General features: G+C 42.6%; 1 protein-coding gene and 1 non-coding gene across 8 annotated transcripts in view; one reads left to right on the top strand and one right to left on the bottom strand.

Annotated features, from left to right (window-relative positions):
* SMAD3 (SMAD family member 3) overlaps positions 1–21,398 on the top strand; it is a 376,021-nt gene that overhangs the window by 343,140 nt on the left and 11,483 nt on the right. For all 7 annotated transcript variants that reach the window (XM_044980014.1, XM_044980016.1, XM_044980012.1 and 4 more), the window contains 6 exons: positions 4,977–5,170; positions 6,695–6,829; positions 7,643–7,717; positions 10,331–10,381; positions 17,990–18,202; positions 21,202–21,339. In XM_044980014.1, coding sequence (XP_044835949.1) covers positions 4,977–5,170; positions 6,695–6,829; positions 7,643–7,717; positions 10,331–10,381; positions 17,990–18,202; positions 21,202–21,339 — 806 coding nt within the window. The remainder of the gene's footprint in view (positions 1–4,976; positions 5,171–6,694; positions 6,830–7,642; positions 7,718–10,330; positions 10,382–17,989; positions 18,203–21,201; positions 21,340–21,398) is intronic.
* Positions 11,905–12,020, bottom strand: LOC123344774. Its single transcript, XR_006572654.1, has one exon. It is a non-coding gene; the product is annotated as a U5 spliceosomal RNA (small nuclear RNA).

Below are 21,398 nucleotides of genomic sequence, written 5' to 3'. Positions count from 1 at the left end.
GCAGAGGCTGGTTAAATGGAAGATGAGGGAGCAGCTTAGCAGAGAACTGGAGAAAGGCCACGATGGACACTTGTCTTCACTTCAGTTGAGAATATATTTGCCGTGACAATGGCCACTGTGGTTGAGATTTGGATGCCCAGATCCCATTCATTTTTATAGGAACTGGATATCCAAATGCCTTAGGCAGCTTTGGAAAATCTCAGGCTTAGAGTTGAGGTTACGGTTTATGAAAGGTGACTGGTGGGGATGGGGGGAGGGAGATTTGGCACCTGCTTCGTGGAGAGATCTACTCTGTGTGTGTGAGACATCTACTTCCTCGGGTTGCCAGTAAACTTCCGTTGAGTATGGTAATCGGGCTCCCATGTTCCAATTACAGCCTCAGTTTCAGTGCTTCAGCCTCCAAATATCCTTCCATATCAACCAACCAGAACTCTACTTAGTACAAACCAGGCATGCCTCAGGCTGCAGACCTCCTATGCTGGAAAGCATTGTTAAATAAGCAAGCTAAAAAACAAAAGGCTTTGTGTTGTTGCAGTTAGCTGTTCCAAAAGCCACTGCCTTTTTCTAGTCATTGACATCTGCTCCTGCTAGTTGGCACCATGTGTTTCTTCCAACCCTTTTACAGAAAGGAGCATTTTGGAGAAATACTTGAGGATGCATTACAGCATTATCTGTGTCCTGGTGCATTTGAATTGGATGAAAGTAGCACAGGGAGAAGACTCACACAGAGCTTGTGGTGCCACAGAAGGATAGAAATTCTAATGATTAACTCCTCCCATCTGAGTCACAAATGTAATCACTTCCCCACCATGCATCATAGTATCATCCAAGCACTGAGGGGAGGATATACGGGTAATCTTCTCCTCAGTCCTGCTTCTTTTGGTAGTGAGGCTTGCCTCTGTCCTATCATGGCAGGGACCGTGCCTTCTTTTATGTTTGCACAGTACCTAGCACGCTATGGGTGCTGCCGGAAACTAGTAATAAATAATAAACTAGATAAAAACAAAATGGAAGCCAATGGTGCATTGAGTATATCTTTTTTGCATGAGCAACTTAGACCAGTGTAGCAGGAATTTAATTGAATGTTGTTTGGATCATTCCAGTGCATCACATGGCGAAGTGCTAAGCAGATTGTGGTAGCTTACTGAGCAACATGTTTATAGCCCAGTAAACCCCTCAGTCATAAGAAAATAGGAATTGGCATTCTGGATCTGTCCCTCTAGTCTGGTATCCCGTCTCAGACAGTGTCCAGTATCAGATGGGGCAACAGAAGAAGCAAGCCTGCCCTACAACCCAGCTGGCGTTCTTCCCAAGAAGACACCATTGGGCTGTTTTCATCCCAAATCCCTTTACGGAGAGGGCTGAAGAGAGATTTCACAAGAATGAAAAAATAATTAACCCATAGGAGTGTTTTGTGCATATCTTAATTCTCCCTCTATTGCCTTTCATTATTACTATGTTCTGAAATAAAATGTATTCTGCTCTGTTTCAAAAGGTTTTCCTTAGATAAGACCCTTGACTGGTCCATCTCTCCTCCTTTCTTATCACAAAAATAGCACTCAGATTGCAAGTAACTTCAGATACCAAACACACTTTCTACAGCTTGCATAAATTCTAATAAAAATATGGAGCTTCAGAAGAAGTCACTGTGAATTATCTGGTTTTAGCCTGTTGTTGTTTCACATAATCGCAATAGAGCTATTCAGAGTTTGAGTGTACCATGGTTTAAACATCTAGATGGCTATTGAGGCAGGATATTGGCTTAGTATCTCTTCTTGCTGACTCCAGGTAGGGCAAAGCCATCTATTTAGACCACGTCTACACTTACCGGAGATTGATGCCGCTGCGATTGGTGCAGCGGGGGGTCGATTTAGCGGGTCTAGTGAAGACCCACTAAATTGACTGCAGAGTGCTCTCTGGTCAATTCCGGTACTCCACCGGAACGAGAAGAGAAAGGTAAGTTGACGAGAGAGCATCACCCGTCGACGCAGTGCAGTGTAGACACCGCAGTAAGTTGACCTAAGCTATGTCAACTCCAGCTACGTTATTCACGTAATGTAACTTAGGTCGACTTATCCCGGTAGTGTAGACAAGGACTTAGTGTTATCTGGCAGACTTTACTAATTTAGTTAGACAGCAAGGCTAAGGCTTTTGCTGCCAGGTTCAAGCCCTCTACCAGTCACTGTGCATGTATGGGTACACAAGCGTGTTTCTCATTTAACACGTGACAAAATCCAGTGGCCCATGTATGGGGTAAAGGATACTTGATTTAAAAATAAATAAATAAACGTAACCTCCTCCCTGTATCTTCATCCTCTCTTGTATACCACATGCTTTACTGCCACAATGGGAATATAAGTACAGACAGGCCGGGGAAGCAACAGGGACTGACACAGCTTTCCTGGATTTTTGTTGGCTGTTCTTGTTGGATATTTGGAAACTCTGTGAAAGTTTGCATGTGTTCTCACATGGCATCCAGGAAATGACTGAGACATACAAGGGCAACTCATTTGCATTGCTTCACCTCACCTCCCCCTATCCTCCTCAGCATCTTTTACCAAGGATACTTGGAGTACTGGGAGGAGATTGATATTCCCTCCAACTGATGGGAGAATTCACCTTGTAGGTATAAAAAGTCTGTCCCATCCTGACAAATGTATAGGAGAATGATCCTTGCTCATCCGTCATCCCAGGTGGTGCATTATCTGTGTTAGACCTTCTCTCTTTCTTTGAAGTCTTGCTGAAAAAGCAAAGACGCATGAGGAAACAGATGGATTAACTTTCCCCTTCAGTTTGTACAGCAGACAGCTATTAATGTCAATCTAATCTGTCTGTGCTGCTGTAATGGCAACAGTAATTGGAAATTGTTGGAAAATGAGTCAGGATTATGCTTTCTGTGGGACTGAGATGATTGTGATAATCTATATGCTATTTTCCCCCTCTGTTCTTTGCCTCCATCCAGATGTGGTGAACTACCCTAAATAACTTTGTCCTTCCTAGCGCACACTGATTTTTTTATACATTGTCAGTACCGAGGAAGTGAAAAAAAGTGGTCTGATTTAATCCTTTGTTTCTTTGCTGAACTTTAATAAACAAACTCCTCCTGTGCAAAAATAATTATTTTGAACCTGTTGATATTAACTTAGAAATTTTCCACGTTATCATCAACTAGTAGATGGAGAATAAAGATCTAATCCTGCCCCTAGTGAAATCAATGCCAAAGCTCCCATTTATCTCACTGGAAGCCCAGTCAGGCCCTATAACTTTAGGTAATGTAGATTTTGTTGAACTGGTTGCTCTAGAATCTGGATAAATCCATTTCTAATGATTCCCTTCCATCAAGCCCCCCAGTGTGCCTGAATACCATCCCTGGTCACCTGGGTTTTGATAGAATACTTTATTCTGACATGCAAGTCCTTCCCGTTTCTTCAGAAACATTTTATATCTGGCCTTCTTCTGTTGAGTCTTTCACCTGAAAATCCTATTTCCTGCTTGAAATGTCCTAAGAAGGAATGAGGCAGATTGTTAGCAGCAAAGCTCAGCCTGAGAGGAGATTTGGTAAATATGCCAGATATTCAAGTGTTTGACCTCCCCTTCACGGAAAAATCTGAAGAGTGGGATACACCCTTGCTCTGTTTTTGCACATTGAGAATGTGTGATCCATAAATAATAACTGAGGAGCACCATAAAGAAATATGTGTATACTATAAATAAGCCCTAGGGCTTTAAGCCATATTTCAGGCTGTAACATAATCACAGGTTTTGGGTGTTTTTATAACCTGTGAGAGCAGGCCCCTTGGTGGTACAGATTCCTTATAGGCTTTCTGCATACAGTTATTTGCAACCTGTGAGTTCTGCTACATTGCTAAACGAAGTGCAGGTCAGCTATAGCCAGTATTAGTTACTTGTTACATCACTCTTTGTTATAAAGATGTTTACAAGACGTGTGTGTATGTTATAACAGTCCCGCTAGCACTGCTATTGGGAAGAGTCTTGTTGGGCTGCCATCCTCTACCCTGTTTTTTAGGCTAGTTTATAACTCTTTGGGGTGGGGAAATCACTACTTCCTGAACCCAGACAGAGGATTTAGTGGGAAAACAATTCTGTTTGTTTATAGATTTTTGGGGACAACTCAGTGTAGGAATAATAATTTTTAAAAAACCCTAAACATAGAAGTTTCATGTTCTTACCTACAGACTGTGGAGCAGGTCTTCTGGTTTAATTTCCCCCCTCTCTGTTTAATTAGGCATCTTAAGTGTGGGAAATTGGCATAAAGTAATTTTTTGTTGGCATTTAAAAATGTGAGTGCCTGTATTAATTGTATTCGGCATCTGCATTGTGGATGATCACAATGCAATAGACTATAATGTCTTCTTATGTTTTTTAAAAGTTATAACCTTTCATTAATATGTTTTTAAAACATATTGTCTGTACATGTGTAAGGCCAAATTCTTAGAGCTATCCAAAGGGTCTCTTCAATAGGCCAAGTAAGTATGCTTCAGAAGCACCATTCATGTGCTGTGTTCTGGTAGGAAGCAGCCTCCCCCACAGCACCATTCTCTTTGCCCCCAAATTAGTTCTTGCCAGGAGGATGAATGATCTGCCCCAGGGCTGTTAATGAATAAAGCCATCTGTGAGTCAGAGAAACTGACACACCCAGACTTCCTTACCTATCTAGGCAGTGTCCTAGAATACTTCTTTGCAGCTCCTATTGCAGAGAAGTGGCATCTGGATTTTGAGGGGAGCCAGATCAGGGCAGCTTTCATTCTCCTGCTGCTAGCTGCAACCTTCCTGTTGGGTACCTTTGCACAGCACCTGCCAGAGCCTGGTCAATAATCTGTATTTTTTTTTTACATATACATTAGTTCCAGCCCAGTTGTCAACTTTTGTCAGTTTTCTTTAATACTGTACATCTCTGAGATGAAGAAAAGCAAAACACATACATGTTCATTATCATCATTATTTTCTTAATGCAGATCACTAGATGGCCGGTTGCAAGTATCCCACCGTAAAGGGCTTCCCCATGTAATCTACTGCCGGCTATGGCGTTGGCCAGACCTTCATAGCCACCATGAGCTGCGTGCCATGGAGATGTGCGAGTATGCCTTTAACATGAAGAAAGATGAAGTCTGTGTCAACCCCTATCACTACCAAAGAGTGGAGACTCCAGGTATTGTGGACATTCTGGGAATTTCAGCTTCTCCATGCAAGGGCAGGAATCTGTTTAAAGTTTCAGGACAAAATAAAAATAGCATGCGTGGTGTTTTAAAACCAAAAGGTTTCTATTATTAGCTACCCCTCCCTAGCTCCCTCCCACTTCTTGTGGTGAAATAATGCATCTATCTACATCTTTATTTATGGTGAAGAGAGGGAAACTTCAGCACACACAAAATCAAAAAAATCTAAGTTTAAGCAGGTTGCATTCCTGCCAAGCTCCAAACCTATTATTTGTGTGCACATACAGGGCTTGTCTACACTACTGTGCGGGGTCGGTCTAAGATATGCAGCTTCAGCTATGTGAATAGTATAGCTGAAGTCGACGTACTTAGATCTACTTACCGCGGTGTCTTCACTGCGGTAAGTCGACAGCTGACACTCTCCCGTTGAGTCTGCTTGCGCTCCTCGTTCTGGTGGAGTACTGGAGTCGACAGGAGAGCACTCAGCTGTTGATCTATTGTATCTATACTAGACGCCATAAATCAACCCCCACTGGATTGATCGCTGCCCGCTGATCCAGTGGGTAGTGTAGACAAGCCCATAGAGAGAGTCCAACCTTTAATTCTCTTCCTGGGGTGTTCTTTATTTACTTAAATAACAATAAAGTTCCTGCCAGGTTTTGCTGATGAGTGTAGCTGTTTCTAAGGATTGCTCCCTGCACAAACCCTCTATTTGTCCCTAGCTCCCTGTGCCTCCGAGAGATTCAAACTCTCTCTTATATCCATAGTTGTAGCTAATAGGACCTCGCTGGTCTATCTTTCCGTGTCAGTCAGCAGAACAGCCCTAGATTTCTATACAGAGACCCTAAAATATTAACTCTGCTCTAACTTAGAATTTTCTTTTTTCATCTCCTGGTGTATCTTGTCTTCTCTGTGACTCTCTCTTAGGCCTGGTCTACACTAAGTGGGGGGGGTCGAACTAAGGTACGCAAGTTCAGCTACGTGAATAGCGTAGCTGAACTCGAACTACCTGAGTTCGAACTACTCACCCGTCCAGACGCCGCGGGATCGAAGTCCGCGGCTCCCCCGTCGACTCCGCCACCACCGTTCGCGGTGGTGGAGTTCCGGAGTCGACGGGAGCGCGTTCGGAGTTCGAACTATCGCATCTAGATTAGACGCGATAGTTCGAACTCCGAGAAGTCGAACGCTACGCGTCGACCCGGCAGGTAAGTATAGACGTACCCTTAAATTGCTAATATCTCAGGGTAGGGATTGTCTTTATTTTTGTGTCCTATACAGCACCAAACATCTTGTCAGCACTTACTAATAGATAGTAATATTTCACCACTAGCCTTTCCTGGAGCCACTTGCATAGTTCTGAATGCTGATTGGAGTTACCTGCATGTGTGAGAATGTTATTCCAAGGACTGGGTTTCTCCTCATTTTCCAATATTTCATGTTGGGTCAATGTAAGGTGTCGTGTTATAAACTTGCTGCTAATGTCACTGTCCTGCTCTGTTTTCTTTCCATCTGTTCAGTTTTACCTCCAGTGCTGGTACCAAGGCACACAGAGATTCCAGCAGAGTTCCCGCCATTAGACGATTATAGTCATTCCATTCCAGAGAACACTAACTTCCCGGCAGGTATTGAGCCACAAAGCAACTACATTCCAGGTACTGTATGGTCTCCATCTAGCAAACAAAGAGGGTGAAGAAAGGGCCTATTGCCCAGTAAATGACTGATACATATGTCCTGTAGGTTTAATATTAGGCCCCAAGGGTTATGTGGCACACTGGCTGAGCTCTGTTTTTCTCCATTCCATCATTACCCTCCTCATTAACCTTTAGAACTCCTGGGCTCCCTAACTGGCTGAACCAGATTGTGTTCAGATCTTGAGGTAGACAGAACCCATTCTTAATCTCTATTTTAGCTCAGTGGTATATTAACCAAAGTTGTCGTCAGCCAAAAATGCACGCGCTGCTGCTTAAATGCTTTGCTGTACATTCTGCTCTGCCCCCTCAGTGGGATGGATTTAAAATACATTGTAGAGTGTAGTGCTGAGAGAACTTTCTGAAAACAAATTCAGGTTCAGACAAAATTTAGCCATTTCACATTTGGATAAGCCGTTGTGAATCTGAAAAAGCTATTTAGCGTATCTTACTGTATATGTGCATAAGGGCGTGTATCCATTATAGACCTACAGCTCATCTATACTGGCGGTCCAGGAAGGTGCAATTCAGAGAGGAGAAAAACAAGAGGAAGGAAAACTGCAAAATCATTGTGAAATTGTATCTGAAACTAAAATCCTGAATTTCTGCTCCGTTATCATAAAAAGGCCTCCTATGGCCTCTACTCACCTTCTTGTGTTCCCTCTCCCTTTATAAAGTATTTCCTTAGTCTGCTATGAATAGACATCAGAGAGATTTATTTTGATAATGTCTGAACTCTGCAATCAACTGCAATTGACAGTTTAATCTGATTTCCAGAGACACCTCCTCCAGGTTACCTGAGTGAGGATGGAGAAACCAGTGACCATCAGATGAACCACAGCATGGATGCAGGTGGGTCATCTCTGGCCATTTCCTGTAGTTTTCTGGGTCAAATCCTGAGACTCTTACTTAGTTCTTAGGCCACCAGAGAGTTCCCTGACTAAGGGCCTTGGCATCTGACCCTGTATTTTTAAATATGTCATTATATTGCATATTTATTTGTTACACTATAACATGCAGAGGATTTTGGTTTGGGGGCCATTTTTATATCTAGGCTTCTCTTTTGAGTGCTGATGAGTAGATTTTTTTGTTGTTTGTTTGTTTTTTGTTGCTTCGGCAGTCGGAGTAGCTTTTTTTTGTTGTTGTTGTTGTTGCTTGGGGCGGCAAAAATGGTGCAGGACAGATGGAGTTTGGATTCCGCAGGGCAGCCTACGCTGTATAACACACCTTAAACCCACTGGAAAAAGGTTCACCATGCACTCCCATGCCCCAGAGCACCAGTTGCTAGACACAAGTAAACAGGAGAGTGGAGCACTGACCACTGGCCTCCCACCTTTCCTTGCAGTCAGAAGTTTGTAGTGTCAGCATTTAGTCTGGGTCTTTATTATTAGAACTGTGCATGCATGCACAAATTGTGTACCCAGTCAGCACATTCATTGAAAGCAATGGTGCGATCAGACCAAGTGTTCGCCCTTGCAAATGGCCACGTAAGTGTGTTTGAATATCGGGCCATGAATATTGAGATGTTCAGAGACTGCATTCTTTGTGTTTAGCAAGTGCTTCCCCATAAACCATCAATCCCCTTCTTCTCAGTTTCTCTGTGGCATTTAAACAGTATTGTTGGGCTGTGTATCAGATTATTTGCTCTTGGAATTAGTGCTAAGATATATGAACTCAAGGTAGTTAAACAGATGAGGACCTACAGCCCTCACTCACATAAGTAATCCTTACCCAAGACATCCTGTTGATGTTGGAGTTACCCTTGTGAATAAGAGTTGCTGAATCCGTCCCTTAGTTTGTAAAAGCTGTGGTTGAAAAACAAAGCCACATCTCTGGTTAAAACGGTTACTGCTTGAAAAGAGAAGTACACAAATATGAGCTTCATTCAAACAAAGGGAGTGCAGAGCCTAATTAATGCAGATACTGCACACAGTCAGCTCCCTTTCTGTGTATGACTTGGACTTCAGAGTGCATGTGGGATTCTAAAAGAGGAATGACAGATTTACAGTCTTTCTCCACAATGATACAGATGGAGGAAGGCAAGCGTGGGTTTGTTTGTCCATATCAAACGTGAACCTACTGACACAATCCATTTTGGTGCATGCAATTATTGGTACTGTGGTTGACATCCGGAATGTAAATAGGGCCTTTTGGGATAAAATACTGGAACATAGTTGGCCGAGAAGATACCATAAATGCCCAATTTATGTTCAAGTGCTATATCTGTTCTCTCTGCGGGTCTTCCACTCCCTCACATGTCATGGACTTTGTTCTTTTTATAAGAACGGATTTTAAAAAAAGCTAGCAGAGCTCAGTGAAAGGCAAGGCTCTGCAATGTGCGCTCATACCTGCCAAGCCTTCATATTTTCTTGCAAAGCTCCACTGTAATGCCTCCTTTTTTTGTTGGAACAAATTCTGTTCAGATGTTCAAAATATATATGCATATTTTCCATACAGAATTAGAATGATAAAGCCTACAACTATTGTAATTCTGCTGGTAAATTTACCTTTAATCACCTGATTCTCCATGGCCCTTACCTATATGGTAGTTTTCACCAGGGCAAAGTGAGCATAACAGGGGTCAGCAACCTTTGGCACCCGGCTCACCAGGGTAAGCATCTGTTTACCTGCCGCGTCTGCAGGTTCGGCCGATTGCGGCTCCCACTGGCCGAGGTTCGCCGCTCCAGGCCAGTGGGGGTGGCGGGAAGTGGCACAGGCTGAGGGATATGCTGGCTGCCGCTTCCCGCCGCCCCCATTGGCCTGGAGCAGTGAACCGTGGCCAGTGGGAGCCGCGATCGGCCGAACCTGCGGACGCGGCACGTAAACAAACCAGCCCGGCCCGCCAGGGTAAGCACCCTGGCGAACCGTGTGCCAAAGGTTGCCAACCCCTGGAGCATAACATGCTACCATGCTTCTCTGATAGTGAGTTACACTCACTTTGCAATAATTTTGCACTAGTGTAAATAAATACACAGGGTGCAGGGAAACAGAAAATCAAAGCTGTAATTGTCTAAGTAGTCACCTTTGTGTGTAGTTGCCATGATGGTACATGCAGTCATATTAATGGCATATGCAAATGAAGCACACATGCCTATGTTCACAGTTTTGAAAATTGCGTCTCTGGTAAATGAAGACCTGGAGCAGCATGAAGATGCTTAGCAATATTACTTTGTATCATAATGATAGTAATAATAATTGGCCATTGAGGAAACTGCAAGTCTTGCTTTCCATGATTACAGAATGAAGTTCAACTGGGGCATGGGAAGCTTAAGAATTCCAAGATTTTTACATATTTCATATATATCCATTGGGTTTAAGCAGCAAACACAATATTCTTAGACCAAAAAACATAAGTGCCCTTGGTTTGATCTTTAGAACCAAAAACCCATGTCAGCACTGATGTTTCTGTTATACTGTTTTTTCTATGCAGTTACCGGCTTAATCATTATCATCTTGATTTTTCAGGTTCTCCAAATTTATCTCCAAATCCTATGTCCCCAGCACATAATAATCTGGGTAAGTATGCCATCTTCAGAACTGTGTGTAATTATAGTGATAGGCATACGGAGGATATCTTAATGATGACATTACTGCCTGATGTTGTGGCATTATTTAATGCTTCTTTGTGCTGATTCCCATTTATTATGGTGACAGTGCTTCACAGAAGCTCAAAATTAATACAGAGATCTGCACTTACAACATAGGGTTGGTTATAAAACAAGATGCAGTGACAGACCAAAAAAAAAAGGGGAGGTGGGGGTGCCAGGGCGAATGAATGTGAGGGCAATAACAAAATTAAGATCTGGTGATCACATAGGTTTGCCAGGAATGCATCCTGCTGGTTCTTATTTTAATAAATGTGTTTTAAATTAAACTCACTCTTCTAGAAAGCAACTATATAATTTTAGTTGCTTATTATCAATCTAAGGTGCTTATCTGACCACCATTATCTTATTATCTGAGTGCCTCAAGATCTTTAATTGTATGTATCCTCGCAACACCCTTGTGAGGCAGTATGGTATGAATATCCCTATTGTACAGACGGGGAACTGGGGCATGGAGAGGCTAACTGACTTGCCCAAGGTCACACAGGAAGTCTGGTGGAGCAGGGAACTGAACCCAGATCCCAGGCTAGTGCCCTAACCACCCGCCCCACCTTATAATTTTTGTTTATTGAGATAATTGAGCAGGGGATGAGATTGGTAATGGAATGTTGGGTGATGGAGTTTTGGAGAGCACAAGGGCAAAGTGGGGAAGGTGAGACGGGGAAAGAAGAAACAATAGTAGACCAAAAAGCAGGTGGTGTGCTGAAGCACTTAAAATATGACAGAGGCAGATTACAGACGTGAGTTCAATATACTTGAAATGATTAGTGTCGCTATCATAGCGCTCACGTACCGGATCAGTTGTTCTGTTTGATCCTGCAGGGTGCAGAGCACTCCTCTCAGATAGACACAGTCTCTGCACTGAAGAGCTTAGGGACAGATTGTAGCTGACCCCTCCATGGGGACACAAGGTGAGGTCAGGGATGTTATGGTGCCGATTCAAGCCTTCTGGTTCCCAAATATGTCCTACTACCTGAACTCAGGGGTGGGCTTAAGACAGGTCCTTTGCACTGGCCAGAACAGCCGAATTCATTCTGGGGACCTAGGCAGCAGTGTAGGCCTCTGCAGCCCGGGGCTCATCTGTAGGCACCAAGAGCATAGTCCAGACCTTAGTATTATACCAACACATCAGTGGTTCTGTTTTCATCCTATCAACTAGAGATATTTAAAATAATAAATAAGAGGAAAATGAAAGATGTAGAAATCAGGGTTGTGTAATTCTCTGAGATAAGCCTTGTAAATTTTCATAGAATCATAGAATATCTAGTCCAACCCCCTGCTCAAAGCAGGACCAATCCCCAGACAGTTCCCTAAATGGCCCCCTCCATGACTTGAACTCACAACCCTGGGTTTAGCAGGCCAATGCTCAAACCACTGACCTATCCCTCCCCCCCTATTAAAAAAAAAAAAAAAAAAAAAAAAAAAAATAGAACCAACCTCACCAAAGTGAAGCCTCACAAAATTGGATAGAAAGTCATAAATGTTCCTCCCCACAGAAATCTTTAGCAAAAGGCAAAAGATTTATACAAGCTGAAGAGAAACCAGAGTATTTTGTGAGTGTATTTCTGAACTTGCATTATCTCTTCAATGTGTATCTGATTGTGCTCTTTATTTTCATGTAGACTGACAGAGGAGTCAGATCTAACCATATTGCTGGGCTCACTCCATTTGAAATTACTCTCAGCGGTCACCCTCGTACAACCCTGCATACTGCAGGATCCGTTCTCTAAATGTTACTTAAGCCAGTAGACACAGACCACTTCAGATTACTCTTAAAGTGCCACAGCCACAAAGCTTATATATGCTTACAGCCCTGGCACAGAGTATCTTGACAGCACTACAGAATTTCAGGCATTGGCTGGCTTGCTTTTGGATGTCTCGGGCTAGTCAATTTTTTATTTTTTTTAAAGGGTGCTGGATATATATATCTGTGTGGTACTAACATTTTTCTTTGGCTTAACTGTCAAAGCCTAAGAAGGAAGAGGGTTTTTGGGGGGGTTGGCGGGTTGGTTTTTTTGACTGCATCCTTTATGCTCAAGTGTGCTGCTTGTGAGTCAATTGGAATTTCCAATGTTGTTTATCAACATTTTAAACAACAACAACAACAACAAAAAACCCAATCCGGATTGCTTTTTGTTGCTGCAGATAGCAGCCACCTCACCCACATCAGTAAGGAGTCTCTAGGAATCAGGCTTCAGTGCATGTTTTTTTTCCAAAAAAGGCAATGGTTATTAAACCATGCTGCTTGGCTGGTCGATCTGTAGGATGTCGAATGTGGTGTCTGGTAGCAAAGACTAAGTAAGGGCAGCCAAAGCATGTTAACCACAAGTAATCCATTTGTAGTCTCTGAAGCTGGAGTCAGAAAGTGTAATAATTTGAAATCAAATGAAAGGGACACAGCCAGGATTTACAAGATGAACATTTGTTGTTCTTGGACAAGTTCATAGCTTGTGGAGGTTTCAAAAAAAATTATTTTTTGTGGGGTGTTGAGTTGCGGGTAATTTTAAAATAAGCGAAATGACACATTGATAATCAAACTTGTCAATAGTGATGGAAGTCTTATTGCCATCTACACGCTGTTGGGTGATCTGCCCAAAATGAAGAGTTGTTGGTGGTAACAGGGTAGATGACAATACAAAAAAAACCCAACCCAACCCACTTCCTCCCTCAACCAGCAGTGTCAGAAGACAGACCAAAGACTGAATGGGCCATGGGAAATGAACTCCCTTCTCCCTGCACTGCAGGTGGTCTCTCCAGATCAGAGGGAATGTGAGTGCACCTGGCAAGGAGTCCACTTGAAAGGACTTTTTTGGTTCAAAGGTTTAGTTGTCAAGCACATGTTTTTAGTGAAAGTTACAAATACTAAGTGATCTCCTATTTCTTTTGTTTCAACTTAAAAAAAAAAACCCAAACAAATCTATGGCTACTCGAGCTGTGTGGATATTCAGATTGAGGTCAGGGAGTTTATATGGCAAAGGTCCAGAATTGGGTATGCATATTGTTATCTATGAGTTTGGTATACTAGAAATCCATTGTCCTCTTCCTCAGTGTTGGCTCTACAAGAGGCTTGATGCAGACACTGCAAGTGAAATAACCACATACCATATGGTCAGACGAGTTAGTACTACAGGCCTCAGCTGGTTTCTGTGGTACAACGCTGCTACTCTCCCCCCCCCCCAAAAGTGGTATTCCCAAGCCCTTCTGAAAGTTCAGTGGTTATAGAGTATAATGATAATGAAGAGACTGCACTCACAGTCTCTCTTGCTTTCTCTCTGTGTGCTGCTTTAAGGATGAAGTTAGAGATGTGGCAGCCATAACTGGTACATATGGATTAAAATACAGAACTTCTGACAGAGACGGTGTTATCGGAGAATCCAGTGATGGTGTTGCCTTACAAAAGAATAATAAACAAGCTAAATGTTAGAATCTGAAATAAGAGGCCTTTAATATTTTCTTCTCACTTGCCCTAGCCCAGTACAGACCATCCTGGCCACCATCTTTGTAATTTAATACAATTCTTGAATATCATTAGAGTTGGCTGAAATTTTCCACAGAAAAATATCAATTTTGATAAAATTTTCCCTACAGGTAAATTATAAATGAATAGAGTCAGTATTTCAAAAATTAAATAAATTTTTGCCTCGACTGTTATCTCATATCCGTTTTTTGGAAACTGAAAAACCTAAACATTCAATTTTTCAGTTTTTGGATTTTCAGGGTTTTTCCCCCTTCTCTCTCTCAAAAATTGCGAGGGAAGCGTGATGAAAAAACCCTTTTCACACTTTTTTTTTAATGTTTTCCAACTGAAAAACAGAATGAAAAAATTGAGGGTTTTTTCCCACCTTTTCACACCTTTGAGAAACTTTTGTTTTGACTGGTTTCAATATTTAGTATGGAAAAGTGAAATTTTTGGACCAGAAGTTTCAAATGGCCATTTTCCCCACACAGTTTTGAGTGGGAAAAAGTTGAGTTTCCGACAAGCACTGTGTATTATAAACATAACAAATGCTTGCTGCTCTGATCATACATTACAAGTGCCGTTTCTTGCTTGATGCAAGAATTTTCAGAAAGGAGCCACCAGTTCCATTCCATCTTTTTGTATAAAGTACTTCACCAAATTTCCATGAATAAGATCTGAGATAAATTCAGTGACCTATCTCACTGCAAGGTGAGTGCTGGGAATAGCATGAAGTGATTTGTTATATCAATTCACTTTATATTTTTACTTAGATTGATGTAAAGAGCCTGCAGTTGTTCTCCTCTGCAGCTGAGCCAACAGAAATACTGCTAGAGGTCTAGCTCAGAGATTATGGGAGAATAAGTTGGATGGGTCTCATCCCAGTACTCAGGGGACATTTATTGACCTCATGATTCAGCATGAATAGGGATCCTTTCTTGAGAGGGACTCAGGACAGGAAAAAGCAAGCATCTTGTGTATCAGAGTTGAAATGGTTTGGCAGTGGTGTGTGTGGAAGATTGAAGGAGGGTTTACCTGGTTACTACATATCCTTTCTTTAGCTCTTTGCACAGTCCCTGTGGGCATTGTGTGGATCTAGCATTACTACAAGTCCTTACTTGCGTGAGAACCAAATGCATAAAAATCAAAATGATACGTACAGACCACTTCTAACACAAGAGGTAACTCACCCTTTCCATGATGGCTTAAAACTTAGCATAAGCCTTATACCACAATCATAGGGAAGGCAGCATCATTAAACATTCAGCTGCATTTCTTAGAGACTAGTGCATTTCCAACAAGATTCATGAGTGGTGAGTTTGTTGGTTTCTGTCTTTCCTCAAATTGCAAATTAAGTCGGAAGTGAAATTTCTGTACATCCTTTAGTGGGGACCCGCAGTCCCCTTGAGTGGAGGTGGTTGCTGAAGGAAAGTACCACAAAAGTATATACAGTACCACAGGTTGTGGATGCTTCTACAACCCAAGGGCAGCATCACTCTGAAGATACCACTTGCAGGGCTAAAAACTTGTTTTGCTTTTATAAAACTTAATAGACTCTTATTTAGAAATGTTTGCTCTTGGAAGGAGCAAGCATGGATTTTTTTAAAGCAAATGAGCATGATTTAATTTACCTTGATTAGCATTGCTATTTGCTATACATTTGTCAGAATGGTTGCAGCACTCACAGATAGGTGCCTCAGTCCAAAACTGCTAACCAGTGAAAATTGTAGAAACACGCTTGAGACATGGCAATCCCAGTTTGGCAGTTAAATGAGTAACATAGCAGAAAGAGGCAGAGATGGAAAAGGAACAGCATGTATTGTACTTGACGACTCATGGATTTGTACAATGGCATGTAAATGTGTGAGGGGAAATGTTCAAAGATTTTTTGCTTTATGTTTGAAGAAACCTACGTTATGCTCATAAGAATGTTCTAGAATACATTTCTCTTCAGTTGAGGCCAGGGCCCCCATAAGTAAATAAATACTCCATTTTATGGAATTACTTTCGGTTAATTTATGCTCTGAGGGTGACACTCTGATTCCTTTGGGCATTATGCAGGCACGCATATACCACCTAAGAGAGCAGAAATGTCAGCCTTAGCTTGGGAAGTAGTTTTCTTTTAATTTGTTCACCAAAGGGAGCAGAGGTTGCCCTCAATAGAAAAAGATAAGAACAGGCTCCCACCCTTTCAAAATTTCTGGATTTGGATAGGATGTGCTAGGGTCAAAGAGCCTTCACAGAGAGGTCCTTTGCTGCTTGGATTCCTGGGGTGCTGTGGCACTTGGACAGCACATCTCCTAAGGAACCAGCAGCAGGTTGCTAGGTGTCCTGAGAACACTCTTTCCCCTCAAAAATTGTGGAGAGAAGTTATTACAGACTATCTGCAGTAACTGGTGCCGGCTTCCCTCACATATTTGGGGCTTTGGGAAGAACTGTCAGAGACCTGCCCCCAGAGACTGACCACAAGGAAGGGCTTCTGTGAAGCAGGGGAAGAGGATGACAATCAGCAGAGTAATAATACCTGCTCGTATCTAGTGTTTCTCATCCGTGCATCTCAAAACACTTTACAAAAGAGGTCAGTATTTATTATCCCCATTTTACAGATGAGGAAACTGAGCACAGAGGGGAGAAGTGATTTGCCCCAGGTCACCTAGCAGGCCAGTGGCAGAGCTGGGACTAGAACCCAAGTCTCCTGAGTCCTGGTCTGGTACTCTATTCTATTAATAGGAGACAATGGGATGACACTGAGTGATGGGGATACACATGAAATGTTCAGGGAAGTAAGGGCGCTATTTACACAATACCTGAAACAGTGAAAGAATGTTGCATCTGTACTGATACTAGTTCTGGTTTAGAGGAGTATAAAATAGGGCTTGGTCCTGCCTCCACTGTAGTCAGTAGGAATTTTGCCATTGATTTCAGTGGAGGCAGGCGCAGTTCCACATGGTGCTGCTGCTGGGTTTTTTTTTTGTTTTTTTTTTTTTGAGGTATGTGGCTATCCTTGCATCTGTATCCCACTTACTGGGATATGTTAACACTTGTTAACATAATTGTCTTTCTGGTTCAGATAAATGCAAAGATCATTTGGGCTGTACTAGTGTAAAGGCTACATTCTGGGTATAGCTGAGTGTGAACTTGAACAGGATACAGCTGGATAGCAGCTTCACTTTCTCTTAATTGGCTAAACTTTCCAGGACATATGTCTGTTCTTAAAAGCTAAGGAGCTGGCGACAGATGTTTATATAAGAAATGACACTGAACCTCTCTTCTTGGGCTGCTCTTCTTTGCAAGGAGGAGAGGAGCAGAGGTGGGGCCTGTCTTTGTCAGAGCTGTGCCCAGAGCACTGAAGAAATACCATAGGGGGGAACCTGGTAGTGGGAGGGGGAAGATAGTGCTTTCTGTTGCTCACTATTAAATCTTCTCCCCAACCAAGGAGCAGCATTCCAGTGTTTTTAAGATATCCTCACTTGCTTAGAATGGGGATGAGGAGATTAAATTACTATCAACTGTTACTGGAATTGACTTTAGCAGGAGCAGAAGAATTTCAGTTTTAGTCTTACAGTCACACCCCTCTTGCACATTTAGTACTGTCCTCTTCAAAATGACTCAGTGCAATAAGATGGTGCAGCTAGTTTCAGTTGGAACCACAGGCTGAATCAAACCACCAGTGAGCTCAGAAGCTGAACCAATGGGCCAAAATTTTGCTCAGTTACATACATATTACTGAGCGCAGAATTTAGCCCATTGATTTTAGGTAAGGTTTTTTGAATAGCACAGTAGCTACCTGAAATTAATTTTGTGTTTCAGAGTTTGTGAGTTCAGTTTTATAGGTGGTAAAGATTAAGCCGGTTAAGTGGTAGTGGTGGCTATTTGTGATTATTCTGCATGCAAACTGCTTTGCGGTTGATGTAACTTTCTTGCTGCAACCTATTCAAATCTGTCAAGTAATTAAAGTTTGGTTGTTAAATAAACACAAGCAGTGGAGCTGAATAATATTCTTAAATGTTTCATTTTCTTCAAAGGGCCTCTCTGATTTTTTTTCTGTTTTGCTTTGTGCAGATCTGCAGCCTGTTACCTACTGCGAGCCAGCTTTCTGGTGCTCTATATCCTACTATGAACTCAACCAGCGAGTAGGGGAGACATTCCATGCTTCACAGCCTTCGATGACCGTGGATGGCTTCACCGATCCCTCTAACTCAGAACGCTTCTGTCTTGGCTTATTGTCTAATGTGAACAGAAATGCAGCGGTGGAGCTCACAAGACGACACATTGGTAATGCCTATTTTCTTGTTGTTATTACCATCTGTTGAGTGGGAGGGGAAGGTGTAGAGGGTTGGATACAGAGTGCTGAAGATTAAATCAGCCATCTGTGTAGCTTGATCAGTTTTAGTTAAGTATCTCCATTATTTTAACATATTAAAATTCCATAATATAAAAGTGTATTTTACAACAGTAAAATAAAAAGATGTTTTAGAATAATTTATTAGACATAATAGAAGTTGAATTGTATCTATCAGTAAAAAATTTATTTCTAAATGTTATGAGAGATCTCTTGTGTTTTAACTCTTTCCTGCCTGTTCCCTCATGAATAGAAAACAGTGGAGTGGAAAGTCTCCCATTGAATTAATGGGAGTCTTATCTATGATCTGGAGGCTGACGTGGATTGCACCCTCAGCAAGTTTTCAGATAACACCAAACTGGGAGGAGTGGTAGATACGCTGGAGGGTAGGGAATAGGATATAGAGGGACCTAGACAAATTAGAGGATTGGGCCAAAAGAAACCTGATGAGGTTCAACAAGGATAAATGCAGAGTCCTGCACTTAGGACGGAAGAATCCCATGCACTGCTACAGACTAGGGATCAAGTGGCTAGGCAGCAGTACTGCAAAAGACCTAGGGGTTATGGTGGACGAGAAGCTGGATATGAGTCGACAGTGTGCCCTTGTTGCCAAGAAGGCTAACAGCATTTTGGGCTGTATAATTAGGGGCATTGCCAGCAGATTGAGGGATATGATCATTCCCCTCTATTCAGCATTGGTGAGGCTTCATCTGGAGTAGTGTCCAGTTTTGGGCCCCACACTACAAGAAGGATGTGGAAAAATTGGAAAGAGCCCAGCGGAGGGCAACAAAAATGATTAGGGGGCTGGAGCACATGACTTACAAGGAGAGGCTGAGGGAACTGGGTTTATTTAGTTTGCAGAAGTGAAGAATGAGGGGGGATTTGATAGCTGCTTTCAACTACCTGAAAGGGGGTTCCAAAGAGGGTGGATCTAGACTGTTCTCAGTGGTACCAGCTGACAGAACAAGGAGTAATGGTCTCAAGTTGCAGTGGGGGAGGTTTAGGTTGGATATTAGGAAAAACTTTTTCACTAGGAGGGTGGTGAAGCACTGGAATGAGTTACCTAGGGGAGGAATAGCTCAGTGGTTTGAGCATTGGCCTGCTAAACCCAGGGTTGTGAGTTCAATCCTTGAGGGGGCCACTTAGGGATCTGGGGCAAAAATCAGTACTTGGTCCTGCTAGTGAAGGCAGGGGGCTGGACTTGATGACCTTTCAAGGTCCCTTCCAGTTCTAGGAGATTGGTATATCTCCAATTATTACATTACCTAGGGAGGAGGTGGAATCTCCTTCCTTAGAGATTTTTAAGGTCAGGCTTGACAAAGCCCTGGCTGGGATGATTTTGTTGGGAATTGGTCCTGCTTTGAGCAGGGGGTTGGACTAAATGACCTCCTGAGGTCCCTTCCAACCATGATATGATTCTATAATCTAGGTTTTTATAAGATCATCCATCACCTACACGCATTTTAAACGAGTATAACTCCATTTCCTTCAGTGGCGCTATTCCTGATTTACACCATGGAAAGCAAGAGGAGATTGAGGTCCTGACAATGCTGAACATTAAATAGCAAGTTAGGGCCCAATTCTGTCCTTGGTTAAACTGGTGTAAAAGGTAGTGGAGTTTTTCCCCATTTACACTGGTGAGGGCAATATTAGGCCCTTCCTATGCGACTTAATGGTATAAGTTAGTTTCTCTGCCTCCCAGGGCCAGCTCCAGGCACCAACATTCCAAGCAGGTGCTTGGGGTGGCAATCTGCAAGGGGCAGCAGTCCGTGTTTTTGCAGCTCCAAGCAGCGCACCAAATTGCCGCCGCAGATGGCGGGGGCAGTCCGTGTGCAGTTAGGGCGGCAAGCGCGTTTCCGTGGCAGCACAGCAGCTTCTATGTTCAGCTGCCCGCGGCAGCAATTTGGCGGTAGCTTCTGTCTTCAGCCAGAAGACAGAAGCCGCTGAATTGCCACCGCCACGGAAATGTGCGTGCCGCCCTACAGGCACACGGACTGCCCCCGCTGTCCACAGTGGCAATTTGGCACGCTGCTTGGGACGGCAAAAACAGTAGAGCTGGCCCTGCTGCCTCCTGCCAAAAAAGCAAACCCTCTTCCAGCAGATTTTGTTCTTCTTTGTACCCTTTTCTGGGGCAGAACCAGTGGCTCCTTCACTTAACAGGCATTTTAATTTTTTCATTACTAAAATGGTTCCTGATGTGAGAAATCCCAAGAAACTCAAGTTAATCCTTAAATTCAGTTCCATATGCTTCAGGCAAGACTGAAGGCAAAGTTTCCACACTAGCAGTGAGAGAGAACAGCAGAGGTTTATCAGAGTTTCATAGACTGATACCTGCAATTTAGGATTTTTCAACTCGGATTATATTTATTATATTCATTTGTATATTTCCCATGGGAATTCAAGCATTTAAGGTTATAGTAAATGTTCTCTCAGGCGAAACACAATGGTTGAGAAGCCTTATATAATTTTATTCTAAATCAGTTAAAAATAGTTCCATACATCTGTGGTGACCATAGGAAGAGGTTGAAAACCATGTGTTGAACTGATGAAAAGTTCATATGGAGAATATCGGAGTGGCTAAGGGGAGGCACCTCTCAAAGTGACGGATTTATGCAGTGCATGCTGCAAAGGACAATGTGGCTGGAGAATGCGCTTCTGGCTTCCTAAATTGCTCTTCCGCTTCACTCATCTTTCTCAGCTTGAAGGCCTCACAGAAGTTTGTTGTTCCCAACATCCCATTGAAAACAAAATTACTATGTTCGTTTTCCATCCTCATTGACCTTGCTTGATTCCTCCCTTTTTGATTCAGAAGTAAACCAGATTTCTAAAAACGCTTCTTCCAAGGGTTTGAGGTTTTGAATATGATAAATGTTTTCTGCATGCTTCATTGCTGACTACTGACTAAACTGAAACTGTGCCATGTGTTTTCTAGGAAGAGGAGTAAGGCTGTACTACATTGGAGGAGAGGTGTTTGCCGAGTGCCTTAGCGACAGTGCCATTTTTGTCCAGTCTCCTAACTGTAACCAACGCTACGGCTGGCACCCTGCAACTGTTTGCAAGATTCCACCAGGTAACCAAGCCTGGCTTTACTCACTTATGCTGTATGCACTATCCTATGTAACCTTTACA

Source organism: Mauremys mutica, chromosome 11 (genome assembly GCF_020497125.1).
Source record: "Mauremys mutica isolate MM-2020 ecotype Southern chromosome 11, ASM2049712v1, whole genome shotgun sequence".
Lineage (NCBI taxonomy): Eukaryota > Metazoa > Chordata > Testudines > Geoemydidae > Mauremys > Mauremys mutica.
Note: the sequence above shows the minus strand (reverse complement) of the source record. Positions and strands in the feature narration are given on the sequence as shown.